The sequence below is a fragment of the Balaenoptera physalus genome, assembly GCF_965194825.1.
Source record: "Balaenoptera physalus genome assembly, chromosome: 11".
In the NCBI taxonomy this organism is placed as follows: Eukaryota; Metazoa; Chordata; class Mammalia; order Artiodactyla; family Balaenopteridae; genus Balaenoptera; species Balaenoptera physalus.
Genome location: NC_138896.1, coordinates 7949540 through 7969422, shown reverse-complemented (window position 1 = coordinate 7969422; position 19883 = coordinate 7949540). Strand labels below are relative to the sequence as shown.

At 43.4% G+C, this 19883-nt stretch overlaps 1 protein-coding gene across 4 annotated transcripts in view; it reads right to left on the bottom strand.

The window, feature by feature from the left end:
• LOC309637945 (N-acetyllactosaminide beta-1,6-N-acetylglucosaminyl-transferase) overlaps window positions 1–19883 on the bottom strand; it is an 88733-nt gene that overhangs the window by 30104 nt on the left and 38746 nt on the right. The window contains exon 1 of one of the 4 annotated variants that reach the window (XM_082413340.1): window positions 754–5110. The exons of the other annotated variants lie outside the window; for them this stretch is intronic. Coding sequence (XP_082269466.1) covers window positions 754–1729 — 976 coding nt within the window. The 5' untranslated portion in view covers window positions 1730–5110. Of the gene's footprint in view, window positions 1–753; window positions 5111–19883 lie in introns of those variants that run through there. 4 annotated transcript variants of the gene reach the window in all.

Sequence of the window (19883 nt, the reverse complement as noted above, 5' to 3'; positions counted from 1 at the left end):
AAGTAAATAAAATTTAAAAAAAGAAAAAAGAAAAAAGAAAATGCTCCCTATTTTAAAAAAAAAAAAAAAATTGAGAACTGACTTTGGGTCAACTCCAGCTAGAATCTCTCTCGTATGTTTCAACTCATTGTTACCCATTCTTCCAGGCAATAAAATATCAGACTAGATTTACTGGACCCAGTCGGTTGAGACCTGGACACCTGTTCAGGCCTAAGACTAGAAACGTTTAAGCCACAGGGATAATCTGGAAACATCCAAAGAGGAGTCAGAGATTCTGAAAACAGCCCCGTGAACTTTGAGCATCAGTGTAATACTGTGTAACAGCCTCTGAAAGAAACACTACCTATTTCAACTCATAAATTCTAGAATGCTTATTCAAAATCAGTCTCATTATGTTATAGCTGTGCTTATCAAGGACTACGAAAGACATTCATTCCAAAGACTGAGCTACTGTATGTCAATTATACCTCAATTTAAAGGAAAAAGACTGAGCCAAAGGTCGGGAGCCATGTGCTACACCTTCAAAGGTAGTTTTGCCGGAACTCCGGGAACCCGGCATATTTATTCCATCTCTATATAGCACAGTTATAAGACAGTAGAGCTGTCACCAAACTGTCACTGAAAAGCAAGCAGACTAATAGCTTTCTAAGCATTTATTTATTTTTTTTCCAAATAATTTCAAAGAGCAGCTGAATGTTAGCAAACTCAATTGAGTATGGATAAGAAAAAATGGGAATGGAAATTTGTACCTACCTGGGATCCTATTAAGTGTCACCCAGAAATGTTCATCAGGAGAATAGGTATCTTTGGACCAGTGTAGCAGATCAATGGCCCTTTGGTCTTGGAAGACAAACTTGACAAACTCTCTGGTAAGGGCCACATAGGCAGTGCCAAAGTAGATGGTCAGCTGATGTGGAGGGGAGGTTTTCAAAATATTAGTATTTTTCACAAAAGAGCCACCTCTGCCTAAGTGCTCTCGGTGGACATATTTAGTCCGCTTTATTGCATGATTGGGAGGCAGGACCCCCGGGGTAATGTTTTTCCCTTTAAATCCTTTCAGATACTGAATGATCTCCCTGTTGGTTTTCAGGGGGAAATCTTGCCCACAGGTGTTGATGGCGTACTTCCACGGAACTTCAGAAGCTAAAAGGTCTTCCAGGCAGTTCAGGTCAGCCTGGAGCCTGGAAATTCCTGCGTAGACCACAGGCTCTACCTTTGAAGCAAGAAAAGCATTCTGGAAGCAACTCAGTAGCTGCCACACAGATTTCTTAAACTGAGTTGTGGCTTTCTCATCCACATGAACGCAGTAGACGTTGTGGGGCATATAGACAGCCCTGAAGAGTCTTTCGAAAGTATCGAAGTCCTTATGGACGACCATGACGTATGCCAGAGGGAACACAGCTTCTTCTTTCGACAGGGGGCTCGTGATGTAGTGATTCTGGATCAGGTAGTCCTTGCAAGGGACACTTCCCACAGGTGATGTCAGTGTCTTTTCCCACACAAAGGATGACTTATCTTCTAAGGCGTAATTACAGGCACGTATCCTAAAATCCCTTTCATTGGAACTATTCAGCTTCCCGTAACTTTTTGGCTGGCTTAATTGGCTATTGTAAAGTATCACAAAAATAACCACACTGACCACCGTGAAAGCAAAAAAGCAATACCTCCAAAAGCTCATTATTTTCACTTCCCGGGGGAAGGAGTCTCTCTCCAGGGATTGAGAAACCATCGGTTCCTGAAACCACAAGTGTGAAGAGGTTGAATTGAACCTCCTTTGCCAATCTTGAATTTCAACAGTTTCTCAAGAGGGCTTCCTTTTCCCGGGTCCTTTAATCCTCATTTATTCTCTGCTTCTGGGTGGCGTCCATCCTCTCTTGGTGATGGCCAGAGATACTTCTTAACGCGCACTGGTCTTCAGTCCTCGGTGCTGAATCCCGGCTGCTAGCAGAACGCGTCTGGCTCAGCCCAGCCTCCGGGAAGCCCTTCTCATTTGCATACAAGACGCCAGTGGATCTTAGCAAATTGCGTTCTGGGCTGGAATGACGGCTCCTTTCACCCAGGCTGTTTCTCTGGCTTTACCCCACCCCCTCCATCCAATCTATTCCGATCTGATCTCCCTTCTCGTCTCAGGCTTTCCCCTTCCTTTTCGAATTAAGTGGTTCTCATTTTTCTGGTTAGCCCCGCAACCTGCTAGCAGTCCTTGGAAACCACAGCCTTTGGACTGCTGCTCCTAGGGGTTTATTTCTCTTCCTGTTTCTCTGCCACTTCTTTTCCTTTCAGTGTTATCCCTACTTCTGGGCATATATAGACACAGATAAGGAAAAATGCCCTTGCAACATGCCTAAGTAGAAGATTATCAGAGGCGAGGAAAAAAAAAAAAGTCTGATGGAGAGGTAGGTGTTCCCTGAATTAAATCAGACAATTTCTGATGATGTTACATAGCACATATATGTCTGTGCAGGCTGTGAGTAGAGGGAAATAAGAATGACACTCTTGGGGGCATGGGATGAGGGTAGAAGGAATCTAGTGACTTTTGACATTAAAGGGTGGGTGTGGAGGCATAAACGAAATAAACACACCTTAGTTTGCCTCCCTGGGAGAAAGGTGATACCCATTGTTCCTAGAGAGCAAGAGTTGGTTCCCATTTCACACAGAGCTTCAGATAACTTGAGCTGTTGACACAGTATTATCTACCATATGTGGAGTGACTAGCCACTGGGTCTCTTTAAAAGCCTGACATCTTAAGATTAGAGGTCGTTTCATAGAACTCAAAAGATTCTCCTTTCTACCCGACCCCCTCTCCCACTTCCTTACTCTGAAGAAAGAACAAAGGCTTCCAGGGCTGCCGCAAAATTCCTGGAAGTATCCGTCAGTGTAATTCAGGGGCGCCAGGAAGAGAAGCCCAGCAGGTCTGGTCACATTGCAGATGCTTTCTCCTAGGTCACCTGTGCCAGGTGCCTCCTGTGCTCAGCAAACATGGAGTGGGTTGCAGACTAATGCCCGTGGTAAGGATGCTTCTGGAGGAAAGTTACTGGCCCAACTAACAGATCGACTCTGGCAGCCACAGGAGCTAAGAGTGGCCCTGCTCCCATCTCACTCCCGCAGTCAACCCAACTATCCTACCTGTCTGGGCATGACGCAGCAACTGAAGCAGCTGCTTCTGTTAGGAAGACATTGGTGTGTAACGCAGCAATCTCCCTGTGTCCCTTCCCATCCCACACCACCCCTTCATGTCCTACAGCTCTGGACTAATGAATGACAACAGTAGCATGGATGTGACTGAGAATGAAAAATGTTGCCTGCCCTATCAGTAAACAAAGGATGTTGCAGCCATCAAGCCATCACATGACAGCCGCCCCTGATGGTGAGCCCTGAGGGAACTCAAGATGGAAACAGGATGCCTGCCATGAAGCCATCATGATGCCTGCCACTGCAGCCACCCCCAGTGGTGCACCCTGAGGAGACTCAGGATGAGAAAGCACAGGATACTGGCCCCAGAGAGCTGAGGTACATATCAAAGGAATGATTTCGATGAGCCCAAACTTTTGCATCTTCGCATACATAGGAAAGCGCTAAATTCATTTACTTGAGAGGCCTGGTTTTCTTTAATTAACAGTAATGTTTTGATCGTCCAACTCCCTGGTCTTTGTTGCAAAAACTCCTGTGTATCCTGGTTCCTCCCTGACCTCTTCGGAGCTGTCCCAGGCTTGAAGTCCTCAGAATGTCCACCGAATAAAACATAATTCTCAATTTTTAGGTTGTGCGATTTGTTTTCGGTCAACATGATAGATACGGATTTGGAGATAGGCCCAAAGAGTTGGCAGGGATCTTAAAGATCACCTAACACAACTCCGTATTTCACAGATGAGCAAACTAAGACCAAGACAAATAATTTTTTCAAAGTCATTCAGCCAGATAGAAGCCAGAGCCTTAATTCTGCAGCTCCCTGGTCCAGATACTGGAGCCAGTCTAATTAGCTTCAAATCCCAGCTGGTCACTGACCAGCTATAGGAGCAGGGTAGTTACTTAACCTCTCTAAGCATCAGGTTCTTTGTATGCAAGATGGGCAATAACAATGGTTCCTATATCACGTGGTTGTTAAGAACATTAAGTGAGATAACTCTTGTTCAGGGTTTATGTATCTGTTCGTATATGTTCAATAAGCATTAGCAATTATTGTTGCTATTGTTTCCCTTTTGAAAAACATCCAACATTTCTGACCCTGTTAAGGAACTGATATTTTGATTTCTGGTCTTAGTAATGGAAAAGAAAAACATTTACATTCTTAAGGCTTTCGGATGGGTTGATTTATTGCCACTCTAAAAGAATGAAGGTTAAATTTCACTCTTTTCCTTCCCCATCATTATCTTCTTTCACCCCCCTGGGGTGGGGGGTCATAGAAATGTGGGTTCATGAAGGGAAGCACTGAATTGTCTGCTTTGATACCTTCAGTTCCCTTCGTTCTTACTAGACCCACACCCTTTTCTGCGAAGTAAATGGCAGGAATCAGCAGGACTTGGGAGGAGAGGCAGAGGGAAGTGGGTGCAAAGGGCTCTCATTGCAGGTTGTGTTGGTTTTCTCCCTCCTTTTGTCTCGACCCTTGATCCTACAAGGTGGAGCTCTGATCCAACGCCAATGCAAAGCGAACTCAACAAATCTTTCATCATGATTTAGTCAAAGCAGGTTGCAAATGAGAAGGGGGTACAATGTGATTAACAGCTCAAAATAGCAGGATCCCAAACCCCTTCTCTAGTCTGTTCTGCCTTATTTACAGTGATTTAGATGAACAGCCAGAGATTAGAATGCGATGCCTTTTTTAGCGGTTGGCCCAGCTGTAGGTTTGTTTGGCCCGGTATCTGTGGCAACTGAAAAGGAAGTTTCTTCCAGCAAATAATTGGGCAGGCTAAGCTATTAACTTCCAACCAGGACAGGATTTCTGCTCTCTTCACTCTAATTGGCTTAACATATTGAAAACAGTCATCAAGTGGACATTTTGTGTCACTCCCTGCCTCTCTCTGCCCCCAGGATAACCTTTACTGTCACAATCAAGGAGACAGAACAAGGACAGCCACTAACAACACATAATTAGCTTGGCTCAAACCTTAAAACAAAAGGCTAGGGCTTCCCTGGTGGCGCAGTGGTTGAGAGTCTGCCTGCCGATGCAGGGGACGCGGGTTCGAGCCCTGGTCTGGGAAGATCCCACATGCCGCGGAGCGGCTGGGCCCGTGAGCCACAATTGCTGGGCCTGTGCATCTGGGGCCTGTGCTCCGCAGCAGGGGAGGCCGCGATGGAGAGGGGCCCGCGCGCCGCGGTGAAGGGTGGTCCCCACTTGCCGCAACTAGAGAAAGCCCTCGCACAGAAACGAAGACCCAACACGGCCATAAATAAATAAATAAATAAGAGAACGTGAATTTCTTAAAAAAAAAAAAAAAAAAAAGGCTAGGCTATGGGGGGGAGGGGGGCTTCTGGAGAACACGGTGGGATATTTTTTCCTTTACAGTCACTTTCGTTCTCATTAACCTCATTTGGGCTGTGTCTCTACCCCCGCTGGTCTCGCAGAGGCAAACGTGAATGACTTCCTGTAGGGGCAGGGCTACAGTCTGGGCCTGACCTCTTCCCAAGTCCTTATAGCTCTCCTTTACCTCTGATTGCTTCTTTCGGCACAATTACTGGCTATTGAATCAAGGCAATGTTTTTTGCTGGGCCGTCTCATCTCTCCCAAGGTTACACCATCCTGCTTCCCATCGAAGGCTTTGGTGATGTCCTTCTGACAACCTCAAACACTGGCCAGAAGCGAGACCCAGAAAGTAAACAAGAAAAGGTCTCCCAGCAACCAAAATAATGATCACACATGGTAGGCTGGATTCACACACTCAAATGTGTACAGGCAGGTAAGCGAGAAAAGTAAGTGAAAAAAGTTGGTGAAGCTGGTGGAGGGCAAGAAAAACAGGGCTAGTGAGTTCACGAGCGGCAGCAAACACTTGGCCACAGTGCTGTGGACATTGAGGGAGGGTGCAGATGGTGGTAAAGAGCCTTAAGGTGCTTGCCCCACCTAAAGCAAGCACCTCCCTCTCAAAGTCAGCCCTGAATAATGTGGGGTCATGGGGCAAGTGCTGCCAGCTCCTCAGATATTTGAAGAGGAAGGAGAAATCTGAATTTTATTTTAAAAAATTTCCAAACTCTTTAAATGTTATCAAGTAATTAACAAATTTTTAAGACACGTGTGCATGCACACATATGCACCCTGAAGACTGCATTGGCCCCCAGGATGCAGTTTATCATCTTTGGTTTAAGCATCAAAGCTCCTGTATTTGAAGCTCTCTTGAGGCTTAGCTTATTCACTTTTAGTTTAGACACAATCTTAACAAACTTTCTCAGATCTAAGCAGATAAGAAATCACAAATTAGAAGAGGAATATAGAACTGGTAGATTGGGCACCCTTTTGTCAGCAATAAGTGATACGCTCAAGAGTGAAGCAGGTTTGAGAAAAACTCCAGAAGTTTCCATTAAAAACTAAAAACAGAGCTACCAAATGATCCAGCAATCCCACTCCCGGGCATATATCCAGAAAAGATGAAAACTTGAATTTGAAAAGATACATGCACCCCAATGTTCACAGCAGCACTATTTACAATAGCCAAGACATGGACACAACCCAAGTACCCATCAACAGACGATTGGCTTAAGAAGATGTGGTATATATATATATATACATATATATATGTATGTATACACACAATAGAATATTACTTAGCCATAAAAAAGGATGAAACATTGCCATTTGCAGCAACATGAATGGACTTAAGAGAATAGCATACTAAGTGAAGTAAGTCAGACAAAGACAAATATGATATCACTTACATGTGGAATCTAAAAATTACCACAAATGAATCTATATACAAAACAGAAACAAACTCACAGACATAGAAAACAAACTTATGGTTACCAAAGGGGAAAGGGGGGAGATAAATTAGGAGTATGGGATTAACAGATACAGACTACTATATATAAAATAAACAACAAGGATTTACTGTATAGCACAGGGAACTATATTCAATGCCTTGTAATAACCTATAATGAAAAATAGTCTAAAAATAAAATTATATATACACACACACATTTAACTGAGTCACTTTGCTGTACACCTGAAACTAACATAATACTGGAAATCAACTATACTTCAATTAAAAAAGAAAAAAGAAAAGAAAAACTCCAAAAACAGTGCAAGATCATTCAATTAAAGAATGACTGGCATTTGTACAGCCCCATGACCATTTTATTACTATAGATCAATACCTCTAGTATTTAAAATTATCAAATAAGTTAATGAAAGGGCTTGAAAACTGTGAAGGCCAACCCAGTGCTTTGGGGTTGAAAACAAGCAGAGTACGAACGCTCAGTGAAATATAAATTTCTTAATATATTCTTGTACATATATTTTGCATAGTCTATTTAAAAAGGAATTTCTGAAATATGTTTATTCAAATAGTTGTTGTTGGTTTTTTTATTAACCATTTTGTACACAAAAGGGCAGCCTTTAAATTATCTAGGAAACTCACAATTCTGATGAAACTTTTTCTGAAAAAAATGTTAGGCAAATATGTCTACCACATGCTTCTATATCAGACGTCAGTGCTTTTTCTGTAAAGGGCCAGGTAGTAAATATTTCAGGCTTGAGAGCCCTTTGGTTTCTGAGGCAACCACTCAACTCTATGACTGTGTTCTGAAAGTTCTGAAAGTAGCCATAACCGTATGAGGTTGTGTCCTGCTAAAACTTTATTCATGGACACCAATATCTCAATTTCTTATTATTTTCATGTCATAAAATAATTTCTTTTATTTTTTTTACAACCATTTAAAAATGTAAGATCATTCTTAGCTTGTGGCCAGTACAAAAATAGGCCAGATTTAGCCCCCAGGCTGTATGTCACTGGCTGATTTCTTTTCTAGATAATAATCAAGTTCCTCCAGGCCTAAATTTTGTAATATCAGAGAGTCTTTGCAATCACTTTCCAGAGGAAGAAATGTGAAATGAGGGAAAATGGTAATGTTGGTCATCCTTGTACCTGCATGAACCCCCCTTTGCATACCCCGTTGGGGTTATAGTACAGAGCGCTGGGCTATATGCCTCGGTTTCCCTTCTTCTGTAAAACAAATATATTAGGAACACTGATCTCATAGCGTTCCAAAGAGATTTAAATAGATTTGTACATAAAAAGAGCTTAGAGCAATGCCTTGCACAGAAGGCGTACTCAACAAAACTTACAGAATCTCTCTCTGTTGCCAAACTTGGTTCATATAGAAACTGAAGCACCCACCCACCTTCCTAGGTACCTTCAGTGAAGCAGAACAGTAGTGCCTGATGGGTCATTCTTCACCTAAAAGACCCCAAAGTACAGGTGGGAGCCATCAAGGCAGTGCCAGCCCCTTCAGCCCTCTCCCTACACCCCAGAGTAAGGGAACTGCCCTTCATTCCCACTTGCAGTCTCTTGAACCTGTTCTTCAGAGACCCAGCGAGCTGGTGCACCCTGCAAAAGGGTTGTGATAGAGCATGCTGGCGAAGACCAAGGCTTTGGAACAGGGTTTAAATCGGGCTCTGCTGTTTACTATGTGACCTTAAGAAAGTTTCTTGGGATCACTGTGCCTTAGTGTCCCAATTTTTTTAAAAGCGTCATAGAAGGTCTATGAAAGTAAATCTGGCTAAGAAGCCTTCTGTATTTTACTATGGTATTCCGCATACCGTCACCCCAGCTTCACCTCATTCTTCCAAGATCACACTGCTTTTTCCTACGTCCCTAGCAGCCTCCTTTGGGTAGCAAATTTGTTTCCCTCTTGTGGTTAACTGCCCAGACTTAATTCCAGTTGTCCAAGCAAAAGCAAAAACAAAAGCAAAAAACAAACACACACAAATTTTACCTTTGGCTACATTCTGTTAAATCTCAAGGGACAGAATTGGTGACTCTTTGTCTTTCTATACAACTTTTCTGTTTCCAAATGTGTGCTCTGAGAAAAAAGATGGCAAATTCTTAAGGAGAAGACCTTGCATGTCCCACATCTTTCCAAATCTGGGATATTCTTCTGGTACCCTTCTCATACCAAGTACTGCCAAACTCCTCCACCCCCATAATTTTGAAAGTTGAAGTTGCAAGGAGATATTTCTGCTAAGAGACAATATTTTATCATTCAGCTGCTACCAGAGATCTGTATTTTGAAGATACTCAAAGAAAACGAAAGTCTTAAAATAGAGATAGGCAGTGGTTTCCTCCAACAAATAATTTTAATAGCCCAATTAAATTCTTGACTTGTTTTCAGTTTATTCAATCCACTATCATACTAGCTTCTTTCCCATAGAACCTGTCATCTACTTGAGTTTAGACAGTTTTTTAGGACAGAGTGCTGGGATAAATCCCCCAAAGCAGATGTTTCTTCTGCTTTCCTAGAAATTAAACCTGGAAAAAATTTGCCTCCAAGATATGTTCTGTGTCTGTACTGAATTGAAGAAAATCTTTGCATTTGATTCTCCCACTGGTTAAAGTGGTTTTAGATTCAAATTTTATATTTACCAATCCATCCCTTTAAATGAAATCCTTAAACTCGATCCTTTCCCTTCAAAAACAATGGGAAAACTGTTATAAATAGGGTAGGCTCAGTCCTGGTCTGCTTTGGTTAGGGCTCTCAGGTCTGATAGTGTAGTTTTGATTACTACTCTTCAGTGTGTCTTAAATGTGTTGTAACCTACATAACGGAGTAGTTTCAGTTATCTTTTTTTTTCTTCTTCTTCCAGTAAATGATCAGTGCTGTTCTGTGGAACATAAATATCTAGGGCACTAATTCTCGGTCCCGAGATGCCTTGGGCGTTGGAAAGATGAGCAGGAATGTGTCAGGGCAGTACTTAGGGTGACCAACTGTCCAGTTTGCCCGGGACTGAGGGATTTCCCAGGACATGGGATTTTTTTAGTGCTAAAACTCAGAAAGTCCTGGGCAAACCAGGATGGATTGGTTATCCTAGATACCATCGGTCCTAAGCCCTCACTACTGAAAGATATACCAACTAGAGGATGTTCAATAACTGATCAGTATGGAAGGAGAGGAAATGCTGAAACCATTGATCTGGGTGAGAGGTGCATGCAGGTCATAAAAAGTCTGCAAATTGTAGTGCAGAAAAACTCTACAGGACCCTTCCAAGCATATCCCTGAACCACTGAGGCATGAGGACGAAATGATGTACATTTGTGGGGTAACTTTATAGTGAACCTAAAAGAACACACTTAAACCATTCTAACTACACAGATGTTCCCCAGTGGTTATAAGAATATGTTAGTAGCAACCTACACAATGAAGGGAGAACCTAAAAGGAAAATAACTGTTATTACAGTGTTAACTATATCTAAAATCCCCTCCCTCCACACCACATATGACTTGACACATCTTCTTTCTGTAAAGAAGGAATTAATAGAAAAATATGTGGTCTTATGAACGGAAATGCTTTTATTAACATTTGTAATAAATGGGCGATGAAGCGAGCAAATGTTAACTCATTTTACGGAACAGTGTAGTCAACTAGCCATTTGAGCTCTCTGACTCTCAATTTCCATATTTGTACAACTTTAGGAACTAAAGATGTTCCCTAAGGCTCCTTTCAGCTCTAAATGTTGTGATATTTCTAGATTCTGCACAGAATAAAGAGGAGGCTATTTTTACAGGAAAACTGCTTTAGGGAGTTTTGCTTAGATTAAGTGCAGGAGAAAGTTGAAAATGTGATAGCACAACTGACCAGAGAGAAATCAAGAAGGCTTTCTTGGAAGTGGGGTGGGGAGCAGTTAGTTTAGACAGACCAAGGTCCCGAGGGAGGAGAAACCAGACGGGGAATTGTTCAGCTTCTCCAGGAGACCACCCGACACCTAGCCAGGACTTCAGGGTCTGGGGTGGGCAGTTATCATAAGGGACATGGGAGGGCATTTGGAGTCCTAGGCAGGAGGGCCTTTTTTCTGTAGAACCCCAAGGAGCTCAAAGAAGTAGCTCCAACTTGAACTGAGGGCAGAATTACAGATTTTCGATGAAGGAGAAATTATGTGAGGATTGGGGCTAGGAAAGGGGGTGCCTGATGAGGAAATATCTAGAAGAGGGGGCTGATCATGGCAGGAAGCTAACTCCTTTAGGATGATCTTAGTATCTTCAGCTTGCTTAGGAAAGATCGCAGTTTTATCCTCTGATATTTTCACAGTTAAGTTCTGATCTTTTAAATCTGGCTGAAGAGAAAGATTATGGGGGAATGAATATCATGGAAGTAAGTACAGAGCTCAAGGGTAAAGGCTTTGAAAGTACAACCTCCAATCATCTATTCTCTGAAAACATGGCATTAAAGTGGATACAAAGTAAATATATTTGGAAAGAAAGGACAGTCTCTTCAATAAATGGTGCTGGGAAAACTGGACAGCCACATGCAAAAGAATGAAACTGGACCCCTATCTCACACCATATACAAAAAATAACTCAAAAAGGATTAAAGATTTGAACGTGAGACTTTTTTTTTTTTCCTGGCTGTGCCATGCGGTTTGTGGGATCTTAGTTCCCCGACCAGGGACTGAACCCGGGCCCTCGGCAGTGAAAGCGTGGAGTCCTAACCACTGGACCGCCAGGGAATTCCCGAACGTGAGACTTGAAACCATAGAACTCCTAGAAAGAAACGTAGGGGGGTAAGCTCCTTGACATTGGTCTTGGTGATGACTTTTTGGATCTGACACCAAAAGCACAAGCAACAAAAACAAAAATAGGGTTTCCCTGGTGGCTCAGTGGTTAAGAATCCGCCTGCCAATGCAGGGGACACGGGTTCAATCCCTGGTCCAGGAAGATTCCACATGCCACAGAGCAACTAAGCCCATGAGCCACAACTACCAAGCCTGCGCTCTAGTGACCACGAGCCACAACTACTGAAGCCCACACACTTAGAGCCTGTGCTCCGCAACAAGAGAAGCCACCGCAATGAGAAGTCCGCGCACCGCAACCAAGAGTAGCCCCCGCTCGCCGCAACTAGAGAAAGCCCGTGCGCAGCAACGAAGACCCAACGCAGCCAATAAATAAATAAATTTTTTAAATTTAAAAAAAAGGCAAAAAAGCAAAAACAAGTGGGACTACATTGAACTAAAAACCTTCTGCACAGCAAAGGAAACCATCAACAAAATGAAAAGATAGCCTAAGAATGGGAGAAAATATTTGAAAATCATATATCTGATAAGAGGTTAATATCAAAAATATATTAAAAAACTCATACAACTTAATAGCAAAAAACCAAACAATCCAATTAAAAAATGGGCAGAGGAACTGAATAGACATTTTTCCAAAGAAGGCATACAGACAGACTACAGGTACATGAAAAGGTGTTCAACATCACTAATGATCAGGGAAATGCAAATTAAAACCATAATGAGATATCACCTCATACCTGTTAGAATGGCTCTTATCAAAAAGACAAGAAATAAAAAGTGTCAGCGAGGGTGTGGAGAAAAGGGAACCCTTGTGCCCTGTTACTGGGAATGTAAATTGGTAAAGCCACTGTGGAAAACAGCATGGAGGTTCCTCAAAAAATTAAACGCAGAACTACCATATGCTCCATCAATTCCACTTCTGGGAATTTATCCGAAGGAAATGAGAACACACATTCACACACACACACACACACACATATACATTCAGCCATAAAAAAAGAGGGAAATCTTGCCATTTATGACAACACGGATGGACCTCAAGGGCATTAAGTGAAATAAGTCAGACAGAGAAAGATAAATATGGTATGATCTCACTCACATGTGAATCTAAAAAAACAAACCCCCCCCCATGGGTACAGAGAACAGATTGGTGGTTGCCAGAGGCAGGGGTGGGTTAGGCAAAATGGAGGAAGGGGGTCAAAAGGTACAGACCTCCAGTTATGAAATAACTGAGTCATAGGGATGCAACATATAGCATGGTGACTGTAGTCAATTATACGTTACTGTATCTTTGAAAGTTGTTAAGAGAGTAGATCTTAACAGTTCTCATCACAAGGCAAAGAAAATTGCAACCGTGCGTGGCAATGCATGTCAGCTAGACCTGCTGTGGTAACCATTCCACAGGATATACAAACATTAACTCATTGTGTTGTACACCTGAAACTGATACACTATTTTGTCTTAATTATATCTCAATTTTCAAAAAAGGTAAACACATTTGGGAAAAAACTTCTTCTACTCATGGCTTTGTCCAAAAGCATGTCAAGAAAGAATGTCACGTACTATTCAGATCAGAGAATGAAAGACAGGCGTTGAGAAACCACATTAAGAACTGGTTAGTTAGGTCAAGAAAATTTAATTTTTGGGACTTCCTTGGTGGCGCAGTGGTTAAGAATCCTCCTGCCAATGCAGGGGACGTGGGTTCGAGCCCTGGCCGGGAAGATCCCACATGCCACGGAGCAACTAAGCCCATGCACCGCAACTACTGCACCTGCTCTCTAGAGCCCGTGAGCCACAGCTACTGAGCCCACGTGCCACAACTACTGCGCTCGCAAGCCAAAGCTACTGAGCCCGCGAGCCACAACTACTGAGACCGCGAGCCAAAGCTACTGATCCTGCGAGCCACAACTACTGAGCCCGCGTGCCACAACTACTGAAGCCCATGCGCCTAGAGCCCGAGCTCCGCAACAAGAGAAGCCACCGCAATGAGAAGCCCTTGCACTGCAACGAACAGCAGCCCCTGCTCGCGGCAGCTAGAGAAAGCCCACACGCAGCAATGATGACCCAACACAGCCAAAAAATAAAAAAAGAAAATTCAATTTTCTTTTCCTCTATTAGGAACTGTCAGTGTTAATATGGGCTGCAGCATGTAATTTTTGAATTGGGCTCATCACACTGTATTGTATTTTTATGATCTACATGAAAAGAGTCTGAATGGAAGTAAAATCTACCTGCAAAAACTGCATGGCCTTGGGTCTGCATTAAATGGTATAATCCATGTTCATGTAAAAAAATGGCTCTCAGAATGTTTGCTTTCTTTACCTTAAGTTCAGTCAACATTGCTTTCATATCATTCTTGATCTAAATAAAGTCAAGCAATCAGTAATGATATAATGATGAAAATACAAGTAATGAATATGAAAAAAAAGAGAAAAGGTCAGTTAGAAAAGTAACTGCTGCTTAGCGGGTTCCTTTTTCTTTTTTTTTGGCCGCACAGCGCAGGAAATTCCCTATAACTGTTGCTTTGGATGTAGCTTTCTGAGACTGCAAATTGCCCACTCCAAGACCCAGAAAAAAATCACTAAAAATCTTAGCAGGGCCATTTGCTTCATCAAATGATGAGTTACTGCCATCAGAGCAGCAGCCCTGTAAAAACCCAGATCTGGTCTTTAAAATAGGGTCCTCTGACGTTAGGCTGTTATTTTTACTTCTTTGGTGCAGAGTTAGGTGCCCATTGGTTAAGCTCACAGATAGTGGGCCTTGGATTGAAGCACAGTCTGGCTTGAGCTGGTGTTGCCCCCAGGATGAACTTGGCATTGAGAAGCATTCCCAAGATGAGTAAGACGCTTTGGAAAAACAGAGAGAGAGAGAACAGTGCCATTGCTGTTGACTAGGGGCAGAAAGGACTTCAGGAAAATCCCCAGAAAAACTGAACATGCTGGAAGATGCTGTCTGAAGCTGACCTATTAAGATTTGGCAAAGGAATCTAGGCTGTGTGTGTGTGTGTGTGTGTGTGTGTGTGTGTGTGTGTGTGTAGTGGTGGTGAAGGGGGCGGTGGAGGGGGTGATTTGCAGCTGAGTTGGCAGCAGTGCTGAGGGGCATATTAAATGTTATTTCAGTTATTTCCAGTTCAGAAAATATTTATTCTTATCCCACTGGATGTGCCCTATGTTGAGCTGCCAAAAATGTAAAAGACCCTGAAGAGATAACAGTTGTCAGGGTAATATGATATCCACATTCATAATTATAGTTCAAAGAAGATTATAGAATGGCATAAAAGAGTTACAACTGGGACTTCCCTGGCGGTCCAACCAAAAAAAAAAGGAGTTACAACAAAGGTTTACAAAATGTACAATAGAGAAAAAAAAAAAAATCAGGGAACACTCCCTAAATGACAATGCATTGAATGCAGACCTATTCAGGCCATTATTTAAATAGGAGAAATAGAGGAGAATGACCCAAGGAAGGAGACTGACAAGAAAAAAAGTACCAAAGGCAGGAATACAAGGCGTGGTTTTTCTGGAGTGTTCCTTTCAGGGAAGGCAGCCGTGGGAATTGATTAATCAGTGATATCGATGTGATTTTCAACAGGGATATGCAACCACCCAACATCCAACGTGCCACGTTGAGATGTGTGTATTGAATAATTCAATAAGCTATTGAAAAATGTCACTGAAGCTTTTGGAATTGAGAAGTTATTCTTAGAAGAAAAATATGTCGAGGGTTAGAATGTTTTGAAGAGGGCGACTTGGGCCAGAGAGACCACATGGATGGGTCTAACAATCTACTTGAGAGATTGGCAGGATGGGCTGGAGTTAGAGCAGTAATGACAGAACCGATCGGTGATACTCACTGGAAACCTATCACACACACAATGTACAGAATGCGCTGATTAGGTGTGGGGGGCTGGAAGAGGAGACGTCGGCTGACATGGAGGACAGCAGTGCCTGTCCCAGAGGCTCTGGAGAAGGGGGTTTCTGGGGAGTAGGGCAATGGAAGCGGGGGCACCTGAGCAGGTGCCAGTGGGACCCTCAGGAAGAGATGCCCGAAGGCCTGGGAGGAAAGCAGAGAGGGCCTGGGAGCACGAGGCAGGGTCATGATTCATCAGGACAGGAATGGTGATGAGCCTGGAGGCCAGTGAGATCACCAAGGGAGAGAGAACAGCAAGAGCCAAAAAGCAAATTGGGGAAAAGACTCACGGGGGTTGTTTACTGAAAACTTCACTCTCGCTAGTTCTGCATTTCACTGAGAATAGTGGCTCTAAAATCAGCTCTTACCCAAGTCTCAATTCAGTAGTTGGTAACCAAGAAATGAAAAGAACAGAATCCATTTAAATATAAGTTTCCAAAGAGGGATTATAAAAGCATTGCCCTTTAACACTTTTGGCAACACATGATAGCTTTTTCCTGAAGTTGAAGTTATTGCTCAAAGTTCTGTGACAAAGTATTGTCCCAAGACTGCTGGCTTCAGACAGTCATCTCTTCGTGGCACTTTTACCCTATCTGCCTTTTCTGAGTACAAACAACTTTTAGAAAAGAGTGATTCTAGGGACTTCCCTGGTGGCACAGTGGTTAAGAATCCGCCTGCCAATGCAGGGTACACGGGTTCGAGCCCTGGTTCAGGAAGATCCTATATGTGGAGCAACTAAGCCCGTACGCCACAACTATGCTGACCCTGCTCTCTAGAGCCTGCGAGCCACAACTACTGAGCCCACATGCCACAACTACTGAAGCCCGTGCGCCTAGAGCCCACGCTCCGCAACAAGAGAAGCCACCGCAATGAGAAGCCTGCGCACCGCAACGATGAGTAGCCCCCATTCACCGCAACTAGAGAAAGCCCATGTTAAGCAACGAAGACCCAACGCAGCCAAAAATAAATAATTTATTAAAAAAAAAAAGAGCGATTCTATACATTGCATTGAGGATGGGGGCAGAACACTAGATTAGAAATAGGATGATCTGAATTTGTGCCCATACTTTGCCAATTACTAGCCAATCAATAAATCCAACAAACATTTAGAGAAGGTATACATCCTACTGAGAGATTAGGTTACAAAGCCAAATGTACAGGGAAGACAGCATACAGTCAAAATTCCTCTGGAGAAATCCTTTGGGAATATTAAGATGACACGGATTCTCTCCATAATTCCAATGCTGACAATTTTCCTTTTCATCTTGGTCCAGATGGTGGTTTCTTCTTATGAGCACCAGATGAAGAAGTTAATTTGAGCTGAGGAGCTATGTCATGAGACGCACACTGTATCTTTAAGATCCGTGAGCATGGGAACCAAGACCCATCATGGGAATGCAGAATCCACCTCATGCTCACTGTGGACCCCAGACTCACTGGGCGGAATGGAGGGCGGCAGAGGGATGGCTGTTTAGACTTACACACACTGTGAGTGTGCATGTGTGTACGTGTGTGTGTGTGAGAGAGAGAGAATACAGTTGAGTTTGTGCAAGTGAAATGACACCGAGGAGCCAGGGCTCCATTGCTCGTGTGCCAGGCGTTGTGCCAGGAACGAGGAAGAAGAAATTAGCAGGTGCTGGTGCTACCCTTGCAGGTCAGTCTGGAAGGCCACTAGGAGCACAAACACAGCATTGCAAGACTAACAGTAGTACAATGTGACACAGGGGGATGGAGTCCACAGGAGCAAGAATTAGGAAAGGCTCTTTAGAGAATATGACTCTAAGCTAAATCTTCAAAGAAATGCCCATGCCAATCAGAGGAGGGAGAGGGAGGAAGAGCGTTCTAGAGCATTCTGGAGGGGAGCTGGCATGCGTCGAGGCAGGGAGGCTGAAAGTGGCACATCTGGGACCCACGAGTTGTCTGGTACAGCTGGTGTGCAGTATGGGATGGGGGGGCGGAGCATAGGGCGAGAAGGCGCTGCAGAGGTCAAGGGGCCACGCTGCAATGAGCTCCCTTCCAGCAAAGGGGCTAGGACGTGAGGCTGTATGTGGCGGGGCGGCACTGGAGGTTTCTAAGAAGCAGAGAGACGTGATCGTGAGACCGACGTGCATTTTTATCGAGGTCTTTCTGTCACTATGGAGGGTGGATTAAAGCAGGCTGAGAATGGCATCAGGGAAAGTAGTTAGAAAGAAATTAGGCTATTGTAGGAGAGAGAGGAAGAGAGAGAGGGATGGCAGCAGCCATGGAAAGGAGGCCAACAGCCAGACCCCGTTCACTAACCGTTTACCCCGTACCTGGCAGGAGCCGAGCCCGTGCCCACGTCCCCTTGCGTCTTCTGCCCACAACCCTACGAACCGGCTGCTGCCAGGTCAAGGCATCCCCGTGACCGTCACATGAGGGCCTCGCCCACGTCACGCCAGGTCCAGCCCTCACCCCCGCCCCCTTGGCTGCTTTTCTGGCTCCTGAACACATGGAGCCCTTGCTCACCTCAGGGCCTTTGCAATCTCTCATTCCTCTGCCTGGAACCTCCTTCTTGTTCCGATGGCTTGTTCTCATTTTGGAGGTGCAGTTCATGTGCTACTTTCATTAAGAAGTAGGTCCCTTCCTGCGTCAGCCTGCTTGTTTCCTTCACAGCACTTAGAATCTCTAATTATCTTATCTGTCTACTTTTTATTGCCTGTCTCCTCCTTCTAGAATACTCCATGAGAGTAGGGACCTTATTTGTCTTATTCACTATTATATACTTATTCACTATTATTTCTCAGTACCCAGCACAGTGTCTAAGTGCTCAGTAAATATTTGTTGGGGTAGGGGGAGGGATAAATTAGGAGTTTGAGATTAACATAGACACACTACTATATATAAAGTAGATAACCAACAAGGACCTACTGTATAGCCCAGGGAACTATACTCAATATTTTGTAATAACATATAAGGGTAAATAATCTGAAAAAGAATATATATAGATATATATTCATATATATACGTATATATGTATATATGTATATATATCTGAATCATTGTAAAGCAACTATATTTCAATAAAAAATAAAATAAAATAAATTTATTGAATGAATATCCATTTTACAGATGAAGAAAATAATAATGATAATAACAGTAAAAACAATAAAAACTAACACTCAAAATATGTGCTGGGCACTGGTCAAACATCTAAGCCTCACAGATTTGATGTAAATATCATTATTTCTCCCATTTTATAGATGGAGAAACGGAGGCTCCCACATTTAGGTAACTTGTCCAGAGTCAAAAAGCTTGTAAATGGCAGAGCAGAGCTTCAAATTCAGGCAGTCTGGCTCCAGGGTCCAGCTTTCAACATCTATGCTGCACGGCTACTCTAAGACTGGGCTTTCCAGTCGTCGGGTCACAAGACTGGCGATGGAGGGGCCAGGATTCCAACCTGGTTCTCTCGACTCTGGAAACCAAGCTCCAGGGCTGGAGGGATGGGGGTGGTGAGAACTGAGGAGAGAGAAGCTGGCCGGCAGGTCTAAGCTAACAGAGGGCGCTGTTGATTGAGGCGCACACAAAGGCGAGCATGGGTTGAGTTCTGAGCGTGTAGAATTCCAGGTGCCCGTTGCACGCACTCTCTCCTTTACTGTCCTTCCGGTTTTTGGAGCAGGACACGTCACTCATCCCCTCTGATCCCATCCTCACACTTGTAAAATGTGAATTTAGATACCGACCCAACAGGATTCTTGTGACGATTAAACTGAGATAATGCAGACCCATGGGCAGATGTTCAGTAAACATTACTCTCCTGATCTTTTCTGTACCTTCGGCTCGCACGGAAAAGCCAACGTTTTCAGGAAAATGGGCTAAGTATCCAGATGACATAAGGAACAAGAGAGAAAATTCCTGGGTGGGTCCAATTATATAATCATTCCCCAAGCTCAATGAGACTTAGAATTAGCTAAGTTTCATCTTCTGAACACTTGCTGTTATTGCAATAATGAAATGAAAAATTCATAAAACTAGGTTCAATTTAATCTAAGCTTACCACATAAATCTTACCTCTGCTTCCCCCTACTTCCCTGTAGATGTTTCTTTTCATTCTTTTTTTTTTTCTTTTTTCTTTTGGCTGTGCTGCGCAGCGCAGCTTGCGGGATCTCAGTTCCCTGAACAGGGATCGAACCCGGGCCCCGGCAGTGAAAGTGCCGAGTCCTAACCACTGGACGGCCAGGGAATTCCCTCTTTTCATTCTTATTTCTTGCTAGGTATATGCAATATTTGTCTTTGGACAAGCCACTTATT